At 38.8% G+C, this 20,709-nt stretch overlaps 1 protein-coding gene across 1 annotated transcript in view; it reads right to left on the bottom strand.

Moving 5' to 3' along the window:
* PKP2 (plakophilin 2) overlaps positions 1–20,709 on the bottom strand; it is a 52,887-nt gene that overhangs the window by 22,232 nt on the left and 9,946 nt on the right. The window contains exons 2-6 of the mRNA XM_007428387.4: positions 18,656–18,768; positions 12,359–13,038; positions 8,880–9,015; positions 4,508–4,715; positions 179–356 (exon numbers count right to left, since the gene is read on the bottom strand). Coding sequence (XP_007428449.1) covers positions 179–356; positions 4,508–4,715; positions 8,880–9,015; positions 12,359–13,038; positions 18,656–18,768 — 1,315 coding nt within the window. The remainder of the gene's footprint in view (positions 1–178; positions 357–4,507; positions 4,716–8,879; positions 9,016–12,358; positions 13,039–18,655; positions 18,769–20,709) is intronic.

Raw genomic sequence — 20,709 nt, 5'->3', positions numbered from 1 at the left:
TCTATCTATCTATCTATCTATCTATCTATCATCTCCATTACCCCCATCATTTTAACCTTCCAGGATACATCTGAGCAATGCATTGTGCAAGACTCAGCCACATGCTCTGTGGTCTTGTTAACAGCTTAAAAAAACAAGCCTCGCTTGGACTACAAGGCATTCCCAGGGCACAGCTTACCTTAGGCATCCTGTAGCATTGTAGAAGATATCAGGGTCAGGGATGATGCTTGATTTTGGATAATCTCTATCTGGCCATCCCGTGTAAGGAATGAGGACAATTTCTGTCAATGGCTGCAGGGCTTCCCGGATCAATACATTTTTCAGCTGGTCGTTGGAGGAGAGATTCCACAACAATCCTACAAAGGCCATTAAAGGAACAGGATGATAAAGTTGCTCTTCATTCATGGGGCTTTGTCAAATAATGAACGGATTAATGGAATCCACTGAATTCTGGATCACAGACCTACATCCAAATGCTTCATATTATCTTAATCATGCAATGCAAGAACATGTTAGGTATATAAACAATTCCTCTGGCAGAAGTTTTGCCAATACCTGGATGATAAATATGAAGTTAATATATGTAGTTTTCTCCATCAAGGCTTCAACAGCTGAATTTCTACTTTTCATGCTATTATCTATGGCAGATGCAGGAAGCCTATTTTGCCCAGATGAACTTCATAGTACACTATACATAGGTCTGTTAGACTGGGAGCTCCCTGGCTCACGTTACAGCAGAGGTGGGAAATCTTTTAGTTGTTCCTGAACTAGAACTCCCATCATCCCTCACCATTGGCCATGCTGGTTGGAGCTACTAAAAGTTGTAGTTCACTAACCTCTGGAATGCTGAAGTTCACATTTTATTTATTTCACTGAGACCTAAATAGAATTAGTGTATTACTAAAGGCGTTGTCAGTGCCCTGCTTAAATTCATAGTTAAGTTACAGGGCCTATATTTCAGAAGAAGTTCAAATAATAGTGTTTTTTTTCCTTAATAAAACTTATGGCTAGTTTTAGTTGTACAGGAGCCTAGCCAGATAGGAGCTGCAAGCCAATTCCTAAAATTTTACCGAACTGTAGCCCAAGTTAGAAGCAGAAAGCAGGATGGGCCCATTACTGTCAAATCTAGGGCTGTATGCAGATAGGAGGAGGCTCAGATTTTTGCAGCTGTGGTCACCAAGGTAAGTCCTCATCTCATGGATGTCCTTTTATCTTATAGGAGTGAATTGTGGCTATTAATTTGCAGCAGGGAAAATAAAATGCAGTATAGGGGAAAAAATGGCTGCAACAGAGGACTTTTCTCTACTTTTGTCAGCTGGTCTCTATCTTCTCAAGAGGAACTCTCTACAAGATATATGGGCTTTTGCGAACAAAGCATGTAGATGCGAGGCACTCCCTTCTGGAGTCCTTCCTGAAATAATCATTCTCAGGGAGTGTTTGCAATAATTGATCTACCAGTTATAGTGTTGAACTTTTGCTAGCACTGTGATAAAAGCAATCTTAGTTTTGGGGTTATGAGGAATTTATTAACAAAGTGATCACTTTTCTCCTTCATGTTTAAAAGGTACTAAAAAATAGCCTGGTGATTTAATGATTTCAATTAAAAGAGTGCCTAGGGAAGGGAAGTCTGGCTCTAATCTGGAATTTGATGAATCTGTAAAAACTGACTGTAAGAGTTTAAAAGCATCATTTTCCCTTTTTTTTTTTTTTCCAAAAAAGAGGTTTTGTAAGTATCATCTGACAATGTATCACATGCACACTGGAACTGTTCTACAAAGAGAACAATTGTTCAGCTTACTGCTCTGAATTCCAAAACACATCTTTTAAATCTTAGTTCAGTGCAGATGGCATTTAAATCTCTGCATGATACTTTTCATTCTTGGCTCATGAATAATCATCCTTCTGTAACCTGCCAATATAGTAGTTGTATTGTCATGTTAGTAGGGAGGGCGGGGACAAGTAATATGTAGGGTTTGGGCATTATTGGCACACCTATTTTCCTATGCTTAAAAAAAAAAAAAAAAAGGACAAGCATTTCTGAAATAAAGAAACAGAGGAAAGAGCCAATCTGGGAATCTTTTAGAAAAAAATGAAACAGAAAATTGTAATATGCACTGTGCTGAATGGGCCCTTGGAATAGCTGCACTGGACATGGATGTCCATGATGAAAGTCTCAGCCTGTGGTCGCTTTTCATATTTATGTTCTCTTCATGACAGGCCTTCCTGCCTGCCTGTTGTATAATCCTTCCTGCAGAAGGAATGTTCTTCCATTTCTTAGATGTATGTGCTATGAGACAAGATCAATTGGAGGTTAGACGCTCCCCAAATGCTTTTTTGGCTCATCTTCAAAAGCTAGTTTTGGCTGCCTGAGCTTTGCTGCTCTCTGTCACCATCACGTTTACTGGATAATATAAAGAGAGTTTCAGTTTCTATCACTCTGGTACTTATTCTTCCAGGGTTGTTTTTCAGGAGCCTTTCAACCTCTGTGATAAGCATGAGCTGTTAATGGAACAGCAGATGCAACCAGTTCTTACAAAGCTATATGAACTTAGGAAGGATGCTTAAATAATCCCATTGGTTAAACATCCAAAGAAAAGCAAGTTTTCTTTACTCTGGATTTGAAAATATTTACTCTACACTAAATACAGTGAGATCAATGAGGTTGGTTTGTGCAACCATACCCTATTCACACTTCCGGAATCTGTGTCATCATATGCTGAAATCTATATTTCTTAAAGTTTGCAGTGTGATGTGTAATTCATAAACATACAATATATGCAACAATGCAAATTAGGAAAAATACACATAAAATGCACAAAAATGAACACAGATCTCCATCTAAGCTGGAGGGACCATCAAAATAGAACCTTCCTTAGATGTCTAGCTGACCATAATGGGAAACGGAATGGTGGGCTAGAGGACCCTGTAATAATTGTACAAGACTTTCCGCATGTTCTCGTGTAACAATATAGAGGTACAATACCCTGCAATAAACAATTTAGAAATATTGATAAGAGAAACAAACCACAGCTCAGAGAAGGAAATTTAACCAGAAAAACTGGGGACTATTTAGATAACTGGGAATAAGTAACCATTGTATTTTTAACATGTTTATTGTGCAAGATTTTAACTCTACTTCTAAACCTCTAAAATGCAGTTTCTGAAAGAGACTTCTTTCCACCAGCTAAGGAAAGGTTTTAACATGACTGAAAAGCATCTCTAACAGCTAGAATGCAAAATAGAAATTTCTTACAGGATTTATATCATGGGCTGCCAGTCTCCAAACATTCCTGAGCAGTGACATAGGAGCTGCATATTCTGTAGAGGTGTTAATCAAACGGTAATGCTATCAAACTTTCTACAATTTTCCGCGCATCCCACCACCAACACAGGCTGCCTAATTTGCAGTCATGATTAATCTGAAGAGAGGTTGTCATCATTCCAGAGAGTGGGAGAGTCTGGCTTGAACTTTTAAGCCCAGCATTTTCCTCTGCTTGTTATCACTGCGTTGCAAAGCCATTACGTTACACAGTCATGGGACACTTTTTCATTGTCCGTGGTTGATGGCTAAGGCATGTAAGGGCATTGTTCATCTAGCCTTTGCTGGGTTTAGCTTCAAAAGAAGAAATGCAGTTTCAGGGAAGACTGTTGTTAGTCTGCCAATAATAAAACCTTTCTGTTTTCATTGTTGTTCTTCTTGTGGGCTATTTTTTCCCCAGAAAACACATACCAATGGTGGATGGGGCTGAAATTAGCAGTGTGTGGAGCCAGAACTAAAAGTGATAGTCTAATGTTTTCTCTGACATCTTCTTCCCTCTCCCAATCAATTCCACCCAGTTCAGTACACTGTCAGAAGGAAGCACATTGTTATTTCCAGATATATGAACTCTCAGAATTATTAGCTAGGATGGTCAAAGACCATGGGAACTGCAGCCCCTGCACATCTGGAAAGAGCTAGAAGGCAGGCTGGAATAGGTTTGATAGGAGGAACTGGTATAGCTCTTCTATTTTCCATTATTGTAGCAGCCTGCATATGATCTTGGGTCTCCTTGAGCTAGAAAAATTAATACTAAGAAGGACATTAGCACTGGAATTGTAAATGCTATTCACTTCATGGACTGATCCTAAGAAATCTATTTTGGAACTGCACCCCACTGATTTCAGAAAGAGCTTACTTCCAAATAACTGTGGTTAGGTTTGAAGAACAAAATACACAAGAGATATGTGCATTAGCTGGATTCAGATGATAGCATTTTTCTGAAAAGATAAAATCCATTGTATGGTTATGTAGTTATATAGGTTTCTTTAAAAAAAATAGCAAGCCACTAGAAAAACAAACAAGGTGTATGGTCCATGATATAAAAGGATGTTCTCCTAAGCCTTATAAGATACTGGGGAACTGCCCATACTAAACCTAGCACAACACTGGGAACTTGTGTGTGTATAATAAACCAGGATATCAGTTTGAGAATCTGTATGCACTATGAAACCACTCCTCATTAGTTACCTGTAATTTGCTTTTTAGTCTCAACATCTCTAGTTTGTCGCAGCAATCTCAACAGGGTTGAAATGCCTTTCTGCTCAGACACTTCCAATTTATTGTCATTGTCTTCATATACCAGGTTCCTTAAAGCCCCACATGCTGCCCTCTGCACTTCCTCATTCTGCACATTCAGAAGCTCTAATAGTCTGGGAATACCATCTAGGATATACACCTGTGAAGAGAAGACAATTTATTAGCATATGAATAAGTTTTTGTCTCAAAGGATTATTTGGTTGTTGGATGAAGTCACTGTCTCCAGTTAAGGATACTACACTGGTGACTTTCCAGCTCAAATGTTTTCTTAAAAAACAGAATTGCCACCTGAGTCACAAAATTAATTTAAAAAAATACCATCTGAAATATTCTAACAAAATGTTGCCTACTACAATTCCCCTAATCATTGGCCATGCTTGCTGGAGATTCTGGGCACCATAATCCCAAATGCTTACAGGTAGTCCTTGCTTAATGACCCAAAGTGGTTGCTAAGTGGGAAAACATGTGAGCATGACTGTGCTTTCTGGCTGGAAAAAGATAAGACTACTGTGTTCAGTTTCACACCTTTGACTTTTGTTTGCCTTCTAACCACTCTCTTGCCTGTTGGAATGCTTGAGTGCCTACTTACTGTCTTGTACATATCGAAAACAATGTGATTGTGCCAGCAGCCTACACAAACTGCTTAGAGTACTCTCTTGAAATTCCTTCCTTTCCAACCTCTCTGCTCTGCAGGGCAGGAGAAAAGGTCAGACAAAAGAGAGACTGCTTACAGAAATTGCTTGCTTTTTTTCTCTCCCCACCGTGCAGAGCAGAAAGATTGGAGAGGAAGGGATTTCAAGAGAGTAAGCTCCTTGCTCTTCTACACATCAAAAGCAATGCAATTGCACCAGCAGCAGGAAAAGGTCAGGCAAAGGAGAGATTGCCTATAGAAATTGCTTGCTTTTTTTCTGCCCCCACCTTGCAGAGCAGAGAGATTGGAGAGGAAGGGATTTCAAGAGAGTAAGCTGCTTGCTCTTCTACACGTCAAAAGCAATGCAATTGCACTGGCAGCAGAAAAAGGTTAGGCAAAGGAGAGATTGCCTATAGAAATTGCTTGCTTTTTTTCTCCCCTCCATCTTGCAGAGCAGAGAGATTGGAGAGGAAGAGAGTTCAAGAGAGTACTATAAGCTGTGTGCATAGTGTGCCTGCGGCCCCCAGCCCACTGGTGTGATCGCATTGTTTTTGATGTATAGAATAAACATCTTACTCTCTTGCAATCCCTTCCTCTCCAATCTCTCTACTCTGCAAGAGGGGGGAAAAAAGAAAAAAACACAGATCAGGCACAGAACAACATGTACTGACTGTAATGGCGATCACATGACTGAGGGATGTTATGAAGGTTGTAAATGGACATAAATTGGCCATAAAGTTATTTTTCAGCACTGTTGTAATTTTGAATGGTTCCTGAACAGGTGGTTGGTAAGTGAAGACTACCTATACTGGGTAGCAGTTTGCCTGTCCCTCAGATTCCTGTGGATATTGTCCTCCTTCTTCCATTATTTTCACCTGTATGTCTCTTGCTCTTGTAGGTTTCCATTAATATTGCATCTTATAATTCCATGCATACTCTAGTTTGTGCAAGATCATAAGGTAACCCCATTGGCTGCCATGACAAATTATTAATTTATGTTCAAAGAGAAGAATATGTCTAATGGTTTTGGATCAGAGTTAGGTAGTTTAACAAACTAAAGGTGACATTAGTTCATAAAATAGTTCAGTTACAGACCATTCCACAAAAATTGTGCCTTACTCTTCATGTATGAAATCTATGTGCATTTTACAGCATCAATAAGTGGAATGCTATTTTAAGAAAACACCAGGGTGGTGATACTTTCCCATTATTAAATTAATTTTAAAAGCATATAGCATGTCATTAGTTTATGAAATTCACTGCCACAAAACAAGCTGATGATTACCAACTGTCAAACTCCTCTTGGCTGACTTCCTAGAAACAAAACAAGGTGCAACCAGTAAGTGAATTCTACTGTATACTGAAGTCCCTTCAAACAGTTGCTTACTTTCTAATATTGAGCTGCAGACCAACATCTTATATGCCTATGAGTTTAAACTCATCCTCTTTTCCTTCTAGTGTTTCCATGGCTTCATGGATAGCCTACATGATGGTTCTCATTATTCTGTACTAGATGGCAGTTGGTTATTTAGATGTTCATCATTTCTACCCTGGAAAACTCTAGCTCCAACACCAACATAGATGGCTTGAAACAGCATTAGATCAGTTTTCTCCAATTTAGCTTACTCCAGCGTATGGGACCAATTCCCACCAATTTTAGCCACCAATGATGATTGAAATCTACATAGAACCAACAGGCTGAATTCAGCAAACAGGCAAGTTTCAAATAAATGGGTACACAATTTTCATTTCATTTTATTTTATGTAAAGTAATGTAATTATCAGTCACCCTTCTATTTATGAGGAGCCTCACAGGAAAACATACTTTACAAAGTAAAATAAAAACCACAAAATAAAAGCAGTAGAGCCTTAACGTACACCCAGGAATAATATTAACAAGTATGAATGTAACAACTGTCCAGTCAGCTTTCTTTGCTGGACCAAGACTGCTGAAGCCATCATCTGGTGCTTTTTCAGTTCTGAGTGAGATACTATGAGAGTCCAATTTATATGGAGGGCAGAAGGTATGGAAGCCTTTACTAAAAAAAAAAAGTTGGCTGAACCAGACCTTTGTTAAATTACATTTGAATAAATGTTCTGCATAGATAACTTTCTTATTGTGACAAAGTGTTCAGTGCAAAGGTGATCAAGAGGAAGGAAGGAGTATCTGCTTTTATAGTTTGTTTGGGGAATGCTCAACACTTACTATGATCAGTATTTTCTCCTTTATCAGTTGTTGAGATATGAAGGTGGTTCATGCTTTATTAGGACAGGGTATTGCTGTCTAATTTTAAGCCCTTGTATAACAGTTTCATAACACTCTTTTAAAGCTATTGGGGTACCAAATATAGAATTGAAACAAGAGGTACAGAATTGTGTGGGCTGAAAGGGTCTCAAAGATTCTCCAGCCCAAAACCCTGTGGGAAGGTGAGGACATTTTTTTATTTATAACAGAGCAGCAGAGAGAACTACATCTCCTCTCCTATTATGGCATGAAACTGGTAACCGAAAGAGTTTTAGCAAGTTTTAGCCTGTCAAGAGCCTACAGAGCCCAGTCCGACGTCCTTCAGATCTGTTGGAATTACAACTCTAGTATACCCAGCTGAGTTGGCTAAATAGCTGGATCCTGGGAGTTATATTTTCTAAAACATTAGAGAATACCAGACTAGGAAAGGTGACTTTGCTTCAACAGATATCTACCATTTAGGATAAATATACAGATTGTTCTCAAAGGAAGCACATGGCAAAATAGATGGCCGTGGGCTCTTTTTTCTTGTTATTGTTCATTGTCACTAGAGTAAGATGCTGATGTTTGATTTTGTGATAAGACCAAGCTTGGTCAGACTTGTTTTATTTTTTATACCCCATTCCCCCCCCCCCCCGAGTTTAAGACACTTTACGTGAGACTTTTCCTCATGCTATTCTATTGCCACCACAACCATGGGTAGTAGATTAAAATGAGAGAGGCTGCCTAAATCACCTAGTGATCTCTGTGGTTGACGGGTACTTGGATCTGAAATTCCTCAATCCAAACCCATTACTTCAGCCACTGCACTATACTGACTCCTTCTTAAAAGTATGTCTTCTTATTTCAAAAGTATTAAGGCGGCCTTGTTTTTATCAACTAATTAAGCCACCCTGAAGTTGATCTAAAAAGACATGTAAAATACATATATGTAGTAGAGCTTACAGGTAAAGAGATAAAGTCTCCTTCAAGTCTGACTCCTATAAGTTCTTGGCAACAAGTAGTTTGCCAATGCCTTCTTCCAGAAAATATACGTCTGTCTGTCCCTCCAATCTAGCCTATATTTTGATATTTTCTGGTAAGTGTTCTGCCCCAATTATCAACCAGATCCAACACCATTTAGCTTTCTGAGAATAGCCAAGGTTGGCTAGGTGTCAATACAGACTTATTTTCTCTCTGTTTGGGTTGAGTGCTCCTGAAATTAATTTTCTTGTTTATTTCATGTCTGCTCCTATCTTCCCTTCTACATGCAATCCTTTGAGAAAAACTGGGCTCATCTGGAGGTAAATGAGTTAATATCCACAGAGGATTTCATCCAGAATGTTTTCCCATTCCTCTCAGCCCATTATTCTCCCTTACCATTTCCACATACAAGACTTTACATGCAGGAAATATTGAAAGTCTGAAGAAAGAAAATCATCACTCACTTTCCTTCTGGCTTCTGTTCTCTGAAAGCTCTCATGCTGTATAAAAACAACTGCTGCAAGAACTCGAGGGGACAAAGCATTTTCAGTTTGCAGTATGTTTACTGCCCGCTCCAGGGTCATCTCTCCTTCTGAATTCCTGAGTGATTAAACACGAAAACACATCAAATCAATGAGGGAAGGCAAAGGTAAATTCTTTTTCAAGTGGAGCTTGACATGATCAAGTTCAGGTAGCTCTCTTGGTAGCAACATAAAAGTGGTTTGGCATTGCCTTCTTTTGGGATATTTTTCCAGTTGTCCAATGTAGCCTACAGCTCTGGAGCCTCCCATCCAAGCAGACCTGAACCTGTCTAACTTCTGACCCAGACAGCACCTACAGTGGTTAAAAACAGGTCTTGTGGCATCTCAAAAGGTCACCAGTTTTACTGTGAGAAACTTTAGTGGAATAACGGCTGCTTTGTCATTAAATATCATCTTCAGTGGGCAAAGGTGACAAAAGATGCTACACTAGATCTATGATATTAAAGCTCAAATTAACAGAGGTGAAGATTCACTGCCCATTCATAAGAGTTCTTAGAATATAACTTTCCTTTACACAGAGTGTGCAATTCAAGGACCACATTGGGCTTTGCAAAACATATCAAGAACCACAATCCCCAAATAGGCAAGACTAGGACTCAAAGTGTGGGTGATCTGGGTGTGAGTGGGATTTTTAAGGGCTCAATGTGTGCTTGAGTTCCAATATCACACTGAACCACAAACTATCCAAAACTCTAGACAATATGTAATAAAGCAGCACCATTTTACACTTCAGACTGCATTTGCTCTATCCCTTCATAGACCACTCTAGTAGATGCACTGAACCTAACTCCCATAACCTACCAACCACTTGGAAGGTACTATGCTGAAGGTACTAGGCTGATGTCTAACTAGCAAGAGAGAAAAATTCCTATCGGTGACTTAAAGAAGAATAAATCCCCACATACTGTAGTTATTATCTTGGTGGAACATTTTATGAGAATAGACCTTACTATTAGGCAAAGCATATTAGCTGTCTCAGACAGCAGGTACTGGTTTAGGATCAGTGGTATTCCCTCTCTCATGGTTCCTCTTGAACCTGTTCCCAGCTGTCCTCTTTTGAAAGACAGAGCTGCAATTGCCATAGGGCTAGTTTTGTACCCCTAAGCTACCTTGATGTCCCATTGCAGATCCATTGCATAAAGCAATGTGAACCTGTTTGTGACTATGGAAAACTATGAAGATAATCCATGCACTGAACTGATATATAAATCAAGCATGGCTCTTCGTTTTCCCAGCAGCTCTCAATTAACACTGATAACTCCAGAGTTTAGTCTGAGGCCTACAACTGCCAGTATCATACAAATATACAACAAAGTTTTTCTTTATTTTGCTGAGACATTTTTGATGGTCTTTCATATATTGTTTATCAGGTCAGTTTTTCCATGTGCTTCCTATTAGTGAATAGCAACCTTAAAAAATAATTAGACATGATGGCAATATTTGTCCTCAAAGTCATCAGCCTTTTCTACAATTTGTTTCTACGAACGGATACAACAAAGCTATAGAAACAAAATATTTAACAGAACAAGCCCTAACAAGCCTATTAGGAATCAATCCTTCTGAGAGATCTACTTAGCAAAATACACCTTCTCTTCCATGATAGACAAATTCTAGATTCAGAGCATGAATTATTCTAACAAATCTCCAAACAATCTGTCTAGCCTATCGACTGGACTATGATTAAATCCAAATAAGTGCTTATTTACTCATTACTACATTATATTGCACCTTTCTTTTAAAGTGTTGAAGGTGCACAATGATTTTTTTCTTTTTTATTCTCATAATTATTCTATGAGATTGGTAAAGATGAACAATTGCAACTATTCTATGGCTTTTACTGTTAAGGTTCAAATATATACAGAACATAAGGATCCTTTAGTTCTCTAGATGTTGCTGAACTTAGCTTTCTCCTGTAACCTGCTCCTAAAGCCATCCCTGTGATTTACCTGGGTTTGACTAAACACATTTCTCTTTATTAACAGTGGCTGGGTTCACACATGCTGTGCCAACCCAACCCAAATATAGAATGACTTAATATGTGGATGTATCACACCCAGCAACATTGTGAGAAGAGGGATTTCTCTTCCTTAAAAGAGAATGATTCGTCGTCTGTTAAAAATAGCTTGTATAAAAATGAAACTAACAAAATAAAACTGGCCAAAAATATTACACTTGATCACTAATTTAAATTTATTTTTATCTACCTGATTGTTAGATCCAACCCTAGTCATCTAAGCACTGCAGCTCTGATAATTATGCCCGGGTTGCTTTACTAATCACTCACTCCAGTTTATTCAGAACTGCCAAGAACAAGTTGTAAAGGAAAAACAAAACCTATTTCAAGAAACATTTTTTAAGGTTTGTTCATCTTTTTTCTACATGAGAAGCAATTCTCAAATTGTGACCAGCATCAAATTATCAGCTGTTTCTATCTGTTTTGAGACACCTGGATTCTATCCTGCTTCAGCAAACGTTAGTGTCACCTGGAAGATTCAGCTATTACCTTCAATCCAGTTGCTGCCATAGCTAGAACTAACTCACTCCACAAACTTGTTCTGACCTGATATCACATGAGTAACCCCCTTCTATCTTCTTGACACTGTATACCTTAACAGCTGCAAACATAATTCCAGGAAATACAGAGTCTACCAATTAGAACCAGTGGAATGGAGCAGGAATTCCAAAAATGAGCAAATGAAATAATTGGAAAATAAGAGCCAGTGGCTAATCAGAAGTTGAAATAAGTCTTAACATTCTGCCTCTGGGAAATGAACTGACTTTAACAACATATTCTTATATGTGTGTATTCAGAATTCTGTCTGATTTAGTTCAATGCGACTTACTACAAGAAAAAATAACTGGCTTCCTACGTCATACTAAACTATGATTTCTTCCAGTCATGCCTTGTTGAATACGCCACAAATTCTCTACATAATCAAAAATTGTAGAAAAGTGGACTCTACAGTGCACTTCAAAAGTGATGATGAATGAAGATAGGAGCGAGACTTGTAGGCATGATCCTGTTGCATAGGAGGGATATAAAATGTATTAAAAATAATATCATATGCCAGATAGGTGGGGAACATCTGTGGTCCTCCAGATATTCCTGAACTACATTTCCTAGAATCTGTCACTATTGATCATGGGGACTAAGCTTTTGGGAGTTATAGTTCAGCAACATTTGGAGGACTAAAGGATCTTTATGTTCTATGTCAGTGTTGTGCAAACTTGGCCACTTTAAGATGACTGGGGAATTCTGGGAGTTGAAGTCCACTCATCTTAAAGTGGCCAAGTTTGGACAACACTGTTCTATGTACTGCTTTGATATGAACTGAGACTACCCTACTGCCAGGTGAATAGTCTTCTGTATTACTGACAGTGGCGTGTCTTCAAAGACATACCCTATTTGAGATCTTCTGGCAGCCATCCTTTCTTGCTCATGGATGCCGTTCATTCCAGCAGCGGCCATACCCGCTGTCATTACCGTTGTCTTCCCACCTGCCTCGGCAGTAGCACTGGTAAGTGAAGTAGGTAAGGAAGCTTCCCTCGTGCTCTGGGACCTGAAGGTGCTCTGATGCCAGCTGGATTGTACAGACTGCCTGTGCTGGGCTCCAGTTTGGGAATGCAGAATAGCTTTGACTTGTCCCGCTGCAGCTCCAGAACTCGGGTAATTCTCCTTCTCCAGAAGATTGCTCATACTCCGGCTATTCCCCACGCGCTGATAGAGTGGGAGTCTTGGACTGTTAGGAACACTGTCCACCACCGTCTCATTAGCCTGCCCAGTGTAGGACTGCCTGAATGCTCTGCTTGAAGCACCATGGCTTCTGTAGCCAAGGATTTCAGAACGAGCATATCTTGGGGGCAAGGCGCTGGATCTCTTCCTCTCGCTCTGTCGAATTGTTAAACCCTTATTGTAGCGGAAGTCGTTGTGGAGGAAAACTGGCCTGTCAGGACTGCTCTCAGGAGAAACCTCCAATCTCTTCAAGGGCTGTCTGTGGAACTTCTCTTCCATTGTCCTGTATGAGTTATAAGGAAGGCTGCGAGGACCCCAGCCATTTTCATAACTACTTTGGGAACTTATCTGTTAAAGCAAACAAAAGTAAAACTAAACAAAACTAGGAAAATCAGAGTCCACAGGAAGCATCTCATGAAGGAATTAGAGGAGGAAGAATATTTTTGGAACAATTTCTTTTGTGCCTCAATCTGTAGAAAATATTCATTTTAAGAAATATATCATTTATAGAATTAATTATCAGTATAATGAATAGGTACAGTACAAACCAAAGTATGCAACTGGAATGGATGCAATGAGAGTCCAAGTTATAATTAACTTTTCCTGGTGATTAATCCAAAGAAACACACACAGATTTTATCTGCAGAGACTTAGATATACTAAAATTAGTGTATGTATGTATGTTTTCATTTCCTCTCCCATTTAAGATATAAATACTGCATGCACAGAAAGTGTACATCATTGCCTTGCCTTAACATATTTACAAATATTGCAATAAAACATTTCTATCTTAATGGGTCTGAGATCTTATTTTCAGGAATGTTGACAATATAGGGCCCACTTTGTTCATGACCCATTTTTTCCTCCTTATAGGGGAGAACCAAGGTGCAGATGAACCATGAAATGGTTTCGAAATCAGGGACTGTGTTGGGCAAGACACAGCTGAGCCCATTCATTGACTCATGTCTCAGGGGGGCCTTTGAGTGAAATCTGCAGATGTCAGGCTCCCACTGAGAACACAGCTAAAAACTGGATACTTATTGTATTCCAGGAAATAGTAGCCATATAAGATGGCTGACGGTTTTATTAGTGAGAGGGAATGAGAGTTCAAAATTTATACCCAGTCAGCTCTCAAAGCCTTTCCTCTCTCTAAGAGAAGACTTGGTGTCAGGCTTCCCCAAGACTGTGACTTGAACTCAAAGATGAGTGGGCAGAGATTCAAGGGCAAAGCTCTTTGATAAGTTACAGATACTAGAAAAGCCATAATAAAGCAGAAAATCCACAACTGCCAACTATAACCCTCAAAGTCTCTATATACATGCATAACAACACACATAGTACATATATACTGTACATGTCAATCCTGCAAGTCACTCCTTCTGTCTCTTTTTCCTACCTGTGCATTCTAATAGATTGAGAGTGGGTTGTTTCTTGGGGTGGTTGGCATCTGTGCACCATTACTGCACAATCTAGTTTCAGGCTTTTTGTATCTGACCTTGGTTCTCCTAGCCCTCACCATTCCATTTCTTCTTATCTCAAGTCCTCATAGAGTCTGTTGATGTGGATACTTGTTTACATTTTCTGCATACCTACTCTCTTGTCTCCACCAAGGAAGGCATCACTGTGAAAAGAAGATGGACCTAGCTGGGGCAGGCCTTGGAGATACACATCAGTCAAGATTGCTCCTGCTTTTCCATTTACAGGAATCTATAACCTACTTCCCATCACTCTGACTGACTGGCAATGGCAGTTAACACTTGTTGGAAGCCTTGGACTGATCTAACTATTTCTGGAGAAGGCAATGAATTGTACGAAGTTCCTGAAGGAGGTGATCAGCCTCAGCATTAGATGAGAATTGGGAGATGGTAAAATAAAAGCAAAGGTGATGTCCACAGGTGATCTCAAAGGGTGCAAACTGGGTAGAGGCTTTAACAGAGTTGATGTAAGCAAGCTTAGCTACAGGTAAAAGATTTTGCCAGTTGTCTTGCTGAAGGTTACCACCACAAAGATATTGCTCCAAGGTGACATTGATTCTATCTCCCTGATTGTGGAGAATGAACTGAAAAAAGGTGACACTTAACATGCAGCAATTGAAATAAGGGACTCTAGAAGTGTTCCATGAATTTGGGCCTCTATCCAAAATGAAGTGTTATTTGGGCAGAAAAGAAACCACAACAAGACAGGAAGTGGGCCATTTTGAATAAAAAAAATCTGTCGCCAAAACAGTATCCACCCAAGTGGAAAGTTCATGGTAAAGGTTAAGGAAACTTGTGTCTGATGACCTCTGGAGAATGTCCAGCAGACTAATCAAATTAAGCCTTGACTTAACTTCAGAGGGGGCAAGATGGAACCTAGTTCTTGACAGCTACAAAAATTCATAGGATAGGAGATGAGTGGATTTAAAAACTCAAAAGTGTCCAGCTGGATATTGATGTGACATTAAGTAACCCTGTAAGAAGTCTAGAGAAATTTCAGTTTCTGGTGATCTGTCTGAACCTATATAAGATACTGAATTCTCTCAAGCAGGTGACACCAGATATGAAAGGCATCCTTGATAGCTAAAAGCTCCTTGTTAAAAATGTCATGCTTCTTTTTGGATAGAAAGATAATTTGGTGGGAATAAATGGCAGAGGAGGAGTTACCTGAAAAGTCCAAAGACTGAAGTAAAATAACTCACAAGATCATATCAGAAACATCAGCCTGTACAATGAAGATACAAGGATGGAGGATGAGCTGGAAGACGAAGCATGCTTAAATAGTTCAAAGACATGTTGGGCTTCCAAACAAAAGGAATGTTATTTCTGGTAAACTCAGTCAAAGCAGTGTAAAGAGTAGCAACATCAGAAATGAATATATAGTAAAAGTGGTAAACCACAGCACATCCTTGGTGGTACTGATGGACTAGGTCAGGATATACTTGGGTACTGTGGATGTATCATTAAAGCACCTGAGTCTAGTAAAGTAGAGGATATTAGCATGGCTGGATTGAAATGATGAGAAGCTCCATGCATTAGGACCTCACTTAGTTTCTGGCTGCCCCATCTTCAGAGCCCTTGGTGAGTGATATAGAGCCAATTCTTAGCAATGATCCTGATCTGAGTCTGATGAGGCACTTACTACCTTCCTCACAAGTCAGGCACTAAATTGATGTTGTTAGGACATTTGGTTTAGTAGAGATAGTGCTAATCCCTGTTTCTGCTTCTCTTCCTCTGATACTTTCAAATTCCTGAGGAGTGCTATTGTCTTTGAGACATAAGCTTTGGGGCTTGAAACACAAAAGGAACACAATTGACCCAACAGTGACTGAACATGTTCCTGTCTCCTGAGATGGGCAGCACCTTGAGGATACTTTTCAAGGGCAACTTTGCAAGAACACCAGTTGAACTGGTTTGTGCATTTGTGTTTTGTTAGTTACTATAGAACAGGAACCTGAATTTGTATCCTCCTGGTGTATCAAGTCTTGCTCCTAGATCTATCTTGTCCAACCTGGTGCCTTTTAACGAATTTAAATTGCAAGTCCCCAAATTCCATGCTGGTTGAGAATTCAAGGGAAAATCCTCACTCATCTAACAGGCATCTGAACAGAGAAGGCTACCCAGACTATCACTATTTCTAAGTACTTCCTGTGACTTAGGCTGTATCGTTTTTTTCCCTTTCCAGCTTCTATGTGGGAAGGGACAAAAAATTATCTCCCCAAATCTTCCATTTATTACACGGATATTTAGAAGCCATGTAAGGGTTAATGGGACCTTGGACAAAGGGATTCTATAGATCCCACATTTCCCTGCTGGCTTCTCCAATACCCTTCTCTTGGCATCTAGTTTTAGTTTCTGGCTAGAGCATTACTACCTCTTCCTTGGCAGCAAGCATACCTTGTAAAAATTATAGGTGGCCAGTTCATACTGCAGAAACGGAAACATTTGAAACAAATAATTGTAATTATAAATTAGCAATTGCTGCCTTTAGGCTTCACAACCAATGAGGACCCTGGATTGGCTTGGAGGTGGCTCCATTTTAAATACGGTTCTTTTATTGCTTGTGAAACCAGTAAGGCAGCACCTTATCTGCAGCTTGTATTTCAAGAAATCAATTCTTTTAAAATACTACTACAACCTTGATTTGACTAGTGCATTGGCACAGCAATACACTATCTGGGCTTAAAACGGGGGATTGCTAGGATCCCTTCTGGTTCACAGGACTCTTGGCTAATAGTTCCAGCCTGATTCTTGTGGTGCTACTGTTGATATTCTGCTGGTCTCTAAGATCCTCAGGACAATGCTCACTTGACCTCTACTTTTATGAGCCCCAGATTGCTTGAGATTGATTAGTTTGAGAGATACTAGCTGCCCCAAAGAATTCCATCAGGTGCAAGGGAACCCAAAGTCCAGCATTCTTCTGAATAAACAAGTGGACTGCATTGTTCATTGACCATGCTATCTCTGATTCCAATCCCCATTTTTCTTGCATTCATCATTCTCTGCACTGTTGCTTGCTAGAATGTGATTATGTGTGAGGATCATGCTTACAAGATTAAGATACTGCTCTTTACAAGCAGCCATCCAGTTTTCAAGGTTATTTCAGTTATTGTGAACAAAACTGAAAACACAACTTGCTATTTCCTCATAGGTTTATATTACATTCCCATTCTTCCCTTTCCAGTGTAACCTTATTGTTATAACCTAGCATGAAAAATACATGAAATAGTTTTTAGTTCTATAGTATGAGAACATGATGAGTTAGGCAGGTGCAAAGTAGACTACTGATAATGGAGAAATGACAAGGCAAAGCAAGCAATTACATAAACACAGACATTGTAATTAAAACTGGGGCATACAATTTAATCCAAACAAGATGGTTTGAGCCTGGAGGATCCACAGTGTGCCTGACAAATATAAACAAAGACAAAATTCTTTTTGGCTTATGTACAATCAAAAGCCCCAGAGTCTGCAGTGAGGATTAAATTCCTTCCTGATAGGGAGACTCCAAGTGACAGCAGTTAATTCTTTAAAACATCTGTGTTTTGATTCTATCTTGGTTTGGCCATATTGCTAAGATAGCAATTCATTTGTAAAATTTGAAATTATTATTGTTATAAAATGATATTTCTTTCTGTCATTTAATCACAGTATGTATAAATGAATAAATGGAGTCCATTTTTACAAGCAAACCAGGCAATTAACAATGCAGTCCTACACATGTTTATTCAGAAGTCGGATGTGTCTTGACACTAAATAAGTGGGTATAATATTGCAACTGGGGAAACCAAATTTCTTCAGTGTATACAGCTATGGAGTTTAGGTCTTCCTATTCTGATAGCAAACATACCTCTCAAAATACACAAACACATCGCATCACTGAGCAGTTTAGAAGATGCATGCTACTAGAAGCCACTGAGCCAGAGATATTTCTCCACATCATGGAGACCTCCCTTTGAAAACTTGAATCCTCCCCTGTGCTGCAATGAGGCTTCAAAATAGCTTCCACTGATATCAACAGAAGCTATTTTAACATTTATTGAGCAAAGATAAGAGCATTTTGTGTTTCCCGGTCTAGAGAGAGAAACTGGGGCTGGGTGAGAAGGAATGGAAGGGAGAGGAGATGAGGTTAAGAAAAGAAGATGTATTTGGTTCATGGTGTAGAACAGTGTTTCTCAATCTTGGCAACTTTAAGATGTGTAGACTTCAACTCCCAGAATTCCCCAGCCAGCATGCTGGCTAAGGAATTCTGGGAGTTGAAGTTCACACATCTTAATGTTGCTAAGATTAAGATTGAGAAACATTGATGTAGAAGTTTCCCATGCCTAGTTGATGAGTTTATAACAATGGTAAAAGAGCTTTAAATGCAAATCATGAGAAAAAATCACCAGGGATTCTCACTAATAATACCATTCAGTCATTATTTCTTGCAACCAAATAAGACCTAATCTGCATTCATATAAACCCTTCATATATTAAAGCTTTCTCACCTGATAAGACTGATAATACGGATTTGCAAAAGATGGTCTTGAAGCAAAGTCTGTTTCAACTGCATCTAATTTATATACATACTCTGGAACACTGCTAGCCCGATGCAAACCTCCTGTAGAAATGAAAAATAGGCTTTCAGTAAATCATATAGTAAAAAGCAGACCTAGGGTGCTGAGTTATATCAGCTAGGTAGCCAAACAGGATTAATGAGAAATAAAAAACAGAATATTAACATGGTTAGAAAAGCATGTTAACAGAATGCAGAAAACACTTCAGGAAACATTATTTTACTTGTTGGAATTTAATAAAGTTCTTATCAACAAAAATTAAACAGCATTTTATCCACAATGATTGTGTGCTTTAGCAAGGCTATGTGGTGAGTTTTGTATTTCAGTAGTAATTTGACATGCTTAACTCTTACACTGTATTTAGTGTCACACTTTCCAGGTTTATGTAATGTTGCATCTTTGCTTGACAGTTCCATATTACGTTCATTTTATCTAAGCAGTTGGAAGTTTGGGCTTTGATTAAAAGCCACTTAAAGTCCCTTTAGTAATAATGGACTCCAAACTTCTACAGTGGAAGCACGCTATCTTTTCTCAACTAAAACTGGGAGCACTGTTCATTTAAAAGGAAAAATAAAAGAACAAATGTCAAGTAACACCTTCAAAACATTTCTGCATAATGAAAACTGAGGCACAGAAGTTTATGGTACTACTTTTGAAATTTAAAATTACACCACCATTCAAAAAATCTGGAAACACGACAAAGTAGGTGTCTGTCCATGAAGAAGAAATGCTGATTTGACTGTTTTTATGCTATATAAATGAGATCAGAAATCATAAAGCAACAATACTTAGCAAACTTTCCTTACAGCACTAAACAAAGACTTACGTAAAATGTATTTCAGCCTATTTCTACAAATACAAATGCAGAAACCATGATTAAAATTGAAACACAGTTTATTCTTCTATAATAGAGAAGTCACTTTACATATAACTTGTTTGCTGTCCAGCTGAAAACTGCTCATGGGCAACTTTAAGATTCATATTCTTCCTTTTATGTTTTTTTAAAGTTAGTCTTGGAGTGGGCAGCCTTTCAAAGTAAAAGAAAGGTGTTCAATTATTTTAGTACTGCTGCTCTTTTTTTTAGTTGCTCTTGGTTTTTGAGTTGCCTGTTGGGAACTTGAACTCAGATGTAGATTGGGCCAAGGCAAAAGCTAAATCTGATTTAATTGATTTAATTTAAATGACAGATGACAGCAGTAGCTGACCATAGCTGACCATCACTCCTGCTATATACCATTCCAGAAAAGGCTAAAACAAAGTTTTATTCTAGCAAATATTCTTTTGAATTATTATATAGATTCATTGGTGAAAGCCTTGTCAAAGCCAGAGTTTCTCCTTTTCTCATCAATAGACCTAATTAAATTCTATGCTTGCAGATGCCACAGCCATTTTTTCTACATTCCAAGTTGGCTTGAGGATGTATTTCAAGGTGTTTGTCCATCATGGCAAAATTAAAATAATTATGTTCTCAAGAAGCACTATCATGCACCATCAGTCCTGGAAAACTGATTTCATCAGTATTACTCAGGTTAAGTCCTTTACAGGTTAGGTTTCTTCTTGCCCTCAACATCCTGAAAAGATAAGGGTTGTATTTAGGGAGGCCCATCATTTTGCAAATGCTATTTTGCACGTTGCAGTGCTAACAAGCATGACAGTTATTAAGATCTACAGGGCAAAGGTCTTGAGCTAAATGATTTATGGTGCCTAGGTTTGTAAATATTGTACTGAAGTCAGCTTCTCTAGGTGTGCCCCATTGTGTATCCAACTGTTAAGGCTGGAATCCAGCCTAATTTCCATTGAGGCTTGTATATAGCTTGGCCCCTAAAATATTGGCATAAGCTAATCTATTTTCAGGGTCCTCTGGCTATCCTGACTTTCTGAGATCTTCTTGGTTAAATATGGATTTAAAATTCTGTGGCCCTTCTGCTAAACATTTGAGCGCAACAAGATCTGAGGGAGCCTGAGTGGAGATGAAACAATGATAT

Source organism: Python bivittatus, unplaced genomic scaffold (assembly GCF_059951505.1).
Source record: "Python bivittatus isolate LINGU-HERP-01145 unplaced genomic scaffold, Pbiv_v1 ctg000330_np1212, whole genome shotgun sequence".
NCBI classification, from domain to species: Eukaryota; Metazoa; Chordata; class Lepidosauria; order Squamata; family Pythonidae; genus Python; species Python bivittatus.
Note: the sequence above shows the minus strand (reverse complement) of the source record. Positions and strands in the feature narration are given on the sequence as shown.